At 36.7% G+C, this 8,437-nt stretch overlaps 1 protein-coding gene across 1 annotated transcript; it reads left to right on the top strand.

Annotated features, from left to right (window-relative positions):
- The first annotated feature begins 382 nt into the window (after positions 1-382).
- Positions 383-6,667, top strand: LOC109151861 (protein tesmin/TSO1-like CXC 2). The gene is made up of 10 exons (XM_019299463.1): positions 383-873; positions 2,167-2,327; positions 2,430-3,153; positions 4,404-4,861; positions 4,942-5,013; positions 5,248-5,428; positions 5,537-5,617; positions 5,702-5,768; positions 5,849-5,993; positions 6,069-6,667. The coding sequence occupies exons 1-10, from the start codon at positions 718-720 to the stop codon at positions 6,430-6,432; spliced, it is 2,409 nt and encodes an 802-aa protein (XP_019155008.1). The 5' UTR covers positions 383-717; the 3' UTR covers positions 6,433-6,667.
- The last annotated feature ends 1,770 nt before the right edge of the window (positions 6,668-8,437 follow it).

The following is an 8,437-nucleotide window of genomic DNA, read 5'->3' as shown; positions in this document are numbered from 1 at the left end:
TAATCTTGCCTTGATATACTTTAAAATACTTATTTAAAAAAAACATTGGACATTATATCAATCGCGCAATGCGCGTATAAAATTAGTTTACTATATAAATATACAACATGGGTGGTATGACAAAAGTTTTACTAGAGGTTAAAAACATTGGTGTTAGCATATCATATGATATTGATGTTAGTCAATTTTAATGATGATCTTTGATTATACCATTCTAGAAATTAGTGATAGGGACATGAAAGGCAATAACTAAAAGTGAGAGGACATGAGAGGTAAAATCTCACCCGGGCTCAATTATTTGTTAGTATACGTTACTTTCCCTCTCGTTCCGAGTCTCAAAAAAAGACCCGCCCGCTGACCCGCTTCACGGCCATTCATATTTCCCTCACCAGTCACCACCCGCTCCTCCGCCTCTCTCTCTCTCTATCTCTCTCTACCATTATTATATGCTACACATTATTTTTAGCGTGAGATGAGATGTTGGGACGCTAGCCTGGTAGGGCCTTGTCTCTCTTTATCATCACGAGAAAATCCATTGCTCCCCAGTCCCCACCGCTCTCCACTTCCCGCTTCTTAAATTTTCGTCTTTGAGGGGGAAAAGCTCTTCCTTTATCTAGGAAGAAACAGTGGTTGAGAGTGCACTGCACCCATACAGGATTTTATGCACGTATAGGTTTAGAGAGTGAGAGAGAGAGAGACAGGCGCTCATGCACAGAGATGGGTGGAGTGGAAGCGAATATGGAGAGTGAAAATGCAGAGAGAAAAAGTAGTGGGAGTGAGGTGGGTGGGAGCGAAGAAGGAGGGCCGGCGGTTATGGATACTCCAGATAGGACTAAAATCAACCAGATCGTAACACCCTTGTCAAAAATTGAGGTTTGATGTCTGATTTGGTTTAATTTAATGCCTTATGTTTTTGAGCGTATTTGACTTTGTAATATGTGAATTTGATGCTTGATTTGTAGTCTTCTGGGTAGTCCGAGAGGCTCTGGAGAGTCTGAGTAATGGGTTTTTCTTAATTTGGTCACATAATTGGTTTGTTTACATTTTATTTTTATTTTTTTAATGAAAATTATGTGTTTATGTGTGTCCATGACTTAATATGCACTTTGAGGAGTTTGAATGAGAATTATTTTTGTTTAAATTTGGAGTTTCTTCCCCTACTTTTTCTTTGGTTTCAAGTGTTGACTTGCAGATAAGAATTTGCAAATGGGGGATTGTATTGTTCTGCTAATTGATCCATATAATCTGTTAGGCATAAACCACGGAGAAATCATAACATGCTTGTTAAGTGAATGTTGTACTGTGTTCTTTGCTTTTCATCTATTGGGACTTATCTTAAATTTGACATTGTGAACTGACTTGTTCATCTTCTGAGAAAATGTAAATTTGGTCAATTTATGGGCCACTTTATTGCTTGATTTTTCTAAAGCTGGACATCCTCTACATGGTTGCATGCCATTTTGTTTTTGTGATTTTTCTAACTTATACTTGATGTGCAATCTTTTAGGGGTTGATTGTGTTCCCTCCTACTTTTTGTATTTAAATTTAGTTTTCTTTGGTGAAATTTTAAATGTTTTGCTTCTTAAAGGAAAGTGCAGATGTATTTATTCAATTAGATATTATGCAGATAAATTGACCCTTACTTTGGGTGGTTTTCACTGGGAAACATTTTTTAAAAAACAGTGTTTACTAACCCAATGAAATAGTTAATGCTACATTATCAAGTTTGGGAGTGTGCACCATTATATTCTAATTCATTGTATGTCGCTTCATGAGTTCTTTTCCTACCGGTGTTTATGAATATGCTTAATTCCAAAAAAAAAGGATTTATTTTATTGACCTTTCCATTCAAGGGATTTTTGCTAGGTCTCTGAATAATTAACAGTTTCTTTTGTGGGTTCAAGCATTTTATGGCATTCATCTAATTTGTAATTTCCAATTTTCCACCACATGTTTCAGTAGGAGTTTTATGTTTTGTTTTGAATTTTGATGAACAAGTAAATGACTCTTTCTCAGGAGAGTTGGTTATTTACTGAAAGCACAACTGTTTTTAGTGTTAGTCTAATATTTTTTCTGATATTGAAGTTCTGCATCTTTTTTCTTTTTATTTGCATCACCCTTCCTTTTTATGCTTAATTCTGAAGGCATCCTCTTCCGTGTGTACAGGAGTCCCCAGTCTTCAATTTTCTGAACAGCCTTTCACCTATCGAGCCGGTTAAGTCTGTACATATCACTCAGACATTCAATCCCCTTAATTTTTCATCGCCTCCATCTGTTTTCACTTCACCTCATTTGAGTATGTTAAAGGAGTCTAGATTCCTAAGAAGGTAAGCATGCTCTTTTAAGACATTTACAACTTCTAAATTGCACCTTTAGTCTCTCTATCCAGTGTGGAGCATACTTATGTTTTTGAATTCGTCTTTCCTCAGGCACCAGCTTCCTGATCCGTCCAAACCTGAGTTTTCCTCTGATAATGATCATAAAGTCAATAGCTCTCAAGTCCATAATCTAGATGTTTCTGGTAACACGAGTGAACAACCGGAAAGTTATCTTGGGAGTTGCACTATTGAAGCTTCTATCCGAGCATCTTATGAATTTTCAAAGCTTGCTGTTGAGCTTGTAAAGAGTTTAGATTATGATTGCAGCAGTCCAAATTCCAGCCCAGTGACAAACTGTGACTTCAAAGATAAAAGTTTTTCAGCATTAGCTGGGAGCTCTGACACAATTGTCCCAGTGGTCCATGATGTGCCTGGAAAAAAATGTTCACTGAGAAGTCAAGTGAAGATGGAAGGGGCAAGTCAAATTGATCGAAATGAAGAAGATTCAGGGTGTGATTTTGAGGGTTTAATTTCTGGCACTGGTGATGCATTAATTTTTGATTCACCCAATGACACAGGGACCATCAAGAAAGAAGTGGATCCTATTTCTAGGACCTATTCCTTTGGCAGGAATGAAATACAGAATATTAAAACCTTTAGTGCAGTTGGTTCTGGTGAAAAAGTTGAAGAAATAATTGAAACAGAAAATCAGTCAACCCAGTCTGGAGAGGGAAGTGAACTCAATCAATATGCTGAAGTCCAAGACAGAAACCCTGATTCTTCTGTATGCACCAAAAGCTTGGTTGGCTGCACAAATGAGAAAATGGAGGCAGACGTAAGTTTACTTCTGTTGCTTAACATTTTGATGCAATTAGTTTAGGAACTATTTGTATCTCTTTCTCTATCCATCCTGATTTTCTTTTAATTTTTTACTTATTCCTTGCATTATGATTTTTCATTCAGGATACCATTATTATTTTCCATATATGATTTACTTGAATGAATTGCTGAATCACTGGTATGATTTTGAGAAGCTGTTGAGTGCATATTTTCAACAACAGTAAATAAAAAAGAAGGGAAATCTGTTCAGAACTCATGTAATGTATATGATACGATCCTACATTGGCTCCACAAGAGATTGTGGAGTGGTACTTAAGTTTGGGCCAAACCTCCACTCATGAGCTAGCTTTTGTGGTGGAGTTAGGGTCTTGGCTTGAGTGTCGTACCATTTGGTGCTCTCGTTGAGAGGCCGGAGTGTTGTGGGAAAGGGCTACCTGGTGTCGAGAAGAGTCCGGAGTTGAAAGCTATCCAGAGTGAAGCCGTCCACTCATCAGTTGCCGGCCTAGGGGCGACCTAGAAAAGGGTTACCTGATGCTTGATAAGGTCCGGAGTGAAGCCATCCAAAGGGGAAAAGGGCTACCTGGTGCCGAGAAGAGTCCGGAGTGTGAGCCGTCTAGAGTAAGCCGTTGCGGATGTCGGCTTCTCAAGTGGTGGGCAATGGTACTTAAGTTGGGACCAAACCTCCACTCATGAGCTAGCTTTTGTGGTGGAGTTGGGGTCTTGGCTTGAGTACTGTATCAGTATACAGAACTTGAACATCTTCACAATAGTGACCAAATGGGAAACTCACTATTTGGCACCGATTCAGGCTGAAGTGATGTCCGATAGTAAGACGGGGATTTCTTTTTTCAAGCATATGTCAAATTAACATCTCTTCCTTTATGAGAAGTTTAAACCTTTCTTGTTGTAGTTTCTGTTATATTCATAATAACAAAAACAGTATTAAGAATCATGCGAATTATGTTAGCTGTTTGCCTACCTATAATCATATTAATCTTGATACATGCAGGAATTGATTGAACTCTGGGTTCAATGTGGCTAATCATATAAAATATCTTTGTGAAACTGGTGGATTTTCCTTCAAATTTGATGAATACTTTTAGTTTTCTTTGCAATACTAGTTTGATGGCTTCAAGACAGACTATGAACTCAGGGGTTCTCACTGTACTGCTGTATTAGTTCCGAGCATATTCATAAATTCCTCAATTTGATATGTTAACTTTTATCCTATTTTTCCCTTTGTAGATGGTTTCTGGTTTTAACCGTGGAATCAGAAGGCGCTGTCTAGTTTTTGACATGACTGGAATTCGAAAAAAGCATTTGGATGAGAATACAGGCTCTGATTCTGGTTCTTCGTTATGGACTCAATCAGATGGAAATACTACCTCCACGGACAAACATTTAGTTGGTACCAAGTCCAGGCGTGAACCTTCACGATGCATTTTACCTGGAATTGGCTTGCATTTAAATGCTCTTGCAGTGGCTGCAAAGGATGGACATGCTGTCAAGCATGAAGCACTTGCTTCAGGACATCAGCTTTTAGTTGCGCCTGGCTCAGCTGCCAATTATCGTTCTTTAACCTTAACCTCTAAAGCAAGAGTAGCTCTGGAAGATGGAATACACCTTAATGAAGATGCTAATCAGTCACCTGGATGTAGTGTTAATGAAGAGCTCAATCAGAGTAGTAGTCCAAGAAAAAAGAAGTATGCTCTTTATTACCCTAACCCTTTGCTCCTAAATCTTTATTATCTTATTCTTTCTTCTGATGTAACTGGATGCTTAGGCGTAGAATGGAATCTGGGGAAAGTGAGGGCTGCAAGCGCTGCAATTGTAAAAAATCAAAATGCTTGAAACTGTAAGTGTTATTATTTTCCCTTGGAGTTGCAATAAGTTTTACTTATAATGTGCTTGCATCTGCACTATGAAATGCAAATGAAAACAATTTCGGTATCAAACTAAAATTTCCCTGTGCATGCTATATATGCGTGTCTGAATTCTGTTAGCCAGTTCACGGACAACAAATATGGAGTATAAGATAAATCTAGCTACAACTTCTAATGATGATGCCTAATAAAACTTCTCTCTGCAGTTATTGCGAGTGTTTTGCTGCCGGTGTCTACTGTGTAGAGCCTTGTTCATGTCAAGATTGCTTTAACAAGCCTATTTATGAAGACACTGTCATTGCAACTCGCAAACAGATTGAATCTCGAAATCCACTTGCTTTTGCTCCCAAAGTGATTAGGGCAACAGAAACTCTGGCTGAAATAGGGGTAAGAAACTGATGTGTACACTTGCATTTTGCTTATCCAGTGACTTAAATTAAGGATAAAAAAGTGACACATTTTTAATTATCAATATTGCTGGATGATATGTGATAGACTCCTGCTTCTGCTCGGCACAAGAGAGGATGCAACTGCAAAAAATCCGGTTGTCTGAAGAAATACTGTGAATGCTATCAGGTATTCTTTTTCCTATTGTTGCATTCCAAATGCATTTGTTGTTCTCTTCATTAGCTGATACAAGAAGGCTGTTTCATCTTGAAGGGCGGCGTTGGATGCTCGATTAATTGCAGGTGTGAAGGCTGTAAGAATGCATTTGGTAGAAAAGATGGTGAATGCTCCTCTCTATTTAAATCTTAATCCATATCTTTTAGTTCAAACACTGGAGGTCTGATTCTATATTTATTTTAGGCACAGAAGCTGAATTAGAAGAAGAGGAAACAGATGTCCACGAGAAGAGTTCTATTGATGAGAGTTCACAGAAATCAGCTTTCCAGACGGAAATAGAACAGATTCCCGATTCATTCCTGCCTGCAACACCATTGCGGTCCAAGAGGTACAATGAACCAATAGTAAATTTTTACGAGTTGTAATTTCTAGTGTCTATACTAACTCAAGATATCTGCCTCAGACCACCAATGCAACCACTAGTTTCCTTGAAGAATAAACCAACACGTATGCCATCAATTCTTGGCGTTGGATCCTCATCTGGTGGAACATATGCTGCTAGCCAAGGACTTGGAAGGCCAACATTCTTTCGACCTCTACCCAAGTTTCATAAGCAGTTTGAATCCATTGAAGAAGACGAAATTCCTAGTGAGCTCCAAGGCAACACTTCTCCAACCAGTGGCATTGTCAAGTCTACATCTCCCAACAGTAAGAGGGTGTCTCCTCCTCATACTGAATTGGGAACTTCCCCGAGTCGTAGGAGCAGCAGCAGGAAGTTAATACTACAATCTATCCCCTCATTTCCTTCTCTCACCCCAAACAATTGAGATCTCCTTTCTCAGGTAAATTTTTGTTGGAAAATTTCAATTCTCATTAATATTGTAGCTTTATACAAGTATATTAACAACTTCCATTTGGTGTTTGCCCTTGTAAAATAGCCTTTCTTGTTCATTTCATAGCCTTTTATAGCCTTTCTTGATAATTGCTGTATTTATAAGGGACTTTGGATGCTTGATTGTACAAGACAAAGCTACTTGGAAATATAGTTGTCTGTAAACTTAATTGAGCTGTAGCAATGGAGGGACTAGGGAGGACCTTTTGCATATGAAAAAAAAAAAAAAAGAATCTTTAGGGCTGCAATTGGTGTGCAAATAAGTCATGGGTAGAAAGGAATGAAATGGGCTTAGCCCATTTACCATGAAGGCCAATGTTTCATTTGGGCTTTTATCAGGTTCTATTTCTTTTCCTTTCTAACGCCAAATTATACCATGGCAATCATTATTGTGTGGATCATATTTTGTCTACTGTAAAATAATGTACATTTAGTACAAAAATAATGTACATTTAGTATATTAAAAATGTACTTTTTGTTATGGTTCACATAACATTGTGTGGACCATGGTCCACACAATAATTTGCCATACCCTGTTTCAAGGTTTATCTTGCATTGTGGATCCTGATACAAAAATAACTTACAAATTTTGTATATACAGTTGACACATTCTGTACTTGCAATTAATTGTTTCTGTATATATAAACAAACTGAAGGCATATCACATGGTAATTACAAATATATAACATGATAACTATAGTCACGTAAATTGTTAATAGCAAGTACAAATATGTTAACGGTAGAAACATAACATGTTAATCATCTTATGTGTATCTTACCTGCATTTAACAATTTAAATGTCTGTAATTATTATGTTATGTGCCTTTATTTTATTTATAAGTACATAAATTATTAATTGTAGATACAGAATGTGTTAATTACAAACACATAAGTTTTGGATTAGAATTCATAATGTAATATAAACTCTCGATGGTATAACAATTAGTTTCTAACCACATATAAGTATGTCGTACAAGCTACTGAACTAGAATGACTCATGAGAAAAAGCATTGGATGATTGGAGCTGTGTGCCCCTTCATATTCCGATGTTTGTGCTCTCCCGTCACTGTTTTCATCAGTTTTTTTTTTTTTTTTTTTTTTTTTTCGTAAAAGTAATGGGAGCCAGGAAGAGTGAATTTTACAGTTGCTAGTTGAAAGCAGAGCACAATTATTGTCCTACAAGTCGGTCGGTCTACTGAATCTTGGGGACATGTGCTGGCAGTTTTCCACTATACAACAAAAACACCATTTGGATCTTATCTTTGGTAGGGGCCCCCTTCCACTACTCTTTTCTTTTCTCAATTATTAACTTCTGTTGATTTTGGACACTGCTTTCCCATTCGCATCGGGGTTGGTGGAGGCTATAAAGTGTCCTCTTATTTCTACTAAAATCCCAACTCTCTTAAAATTTTCATGTGTTCTAGTTTATTTATTTATTTATTTATTTATTTTTTTAATTTCGCCTTTACTTTTATTTTGGACATAAGTGACTAAATTTATAAATTACAAAGATCGAAGTATTATTTCAAAGAAAAAGAAAAAGATTTACGGCTTGTTTAATTCGTTGAAAAATATTTGAAGGGAAATGGAATTGGAATTTCATGGAAAATAAATTTCAAGAAAATAAATTCTATTGTTTGGTTGGTGGGAAAGAAATTACTGAGAATATGAATTTCATTGTTTGGTTGAGTTTGGAATGGTAAGAAATAATGAGTATAATGACAAATATAACCCTACACAATAATAATAATATAATAATAATAAGAGTAATTAATAAAGAATGATGAGGGTAAAATTGTCATGTTAGTTTTCCATGAAAAAGGTTTTTCATGGAAAACAAAATACCTAGGATGAGCTAGGAATTTGTTTTCTTCATTCTCAAGGAAAACTTTTTCCAATGAAAAATGTTTTCCATTCAACCAAACAACATAAAACATCAT

This window comes from Ipomoea nil, unplaced genomic scaffold (assembly GCF_001879475.1).
Source record: "Ipomoea nil cultivar Tokyo-kokei standard unplaced genomic scaffold, Asagao_1.1 scaffold2297, whole genome shotgun sequence".
NCBI classification, from domain to species: Eukaryota; Viridiplantae; Streptophyta; class Magnoliopsida; order Solanales; family Convolvulaceae; genus Ipomoea; species Ipomoea nil.
Note: the sequence above shows the minus strand (reverse complement) of the source record. Positions and strands in the feature narration are given on the sequence as shown.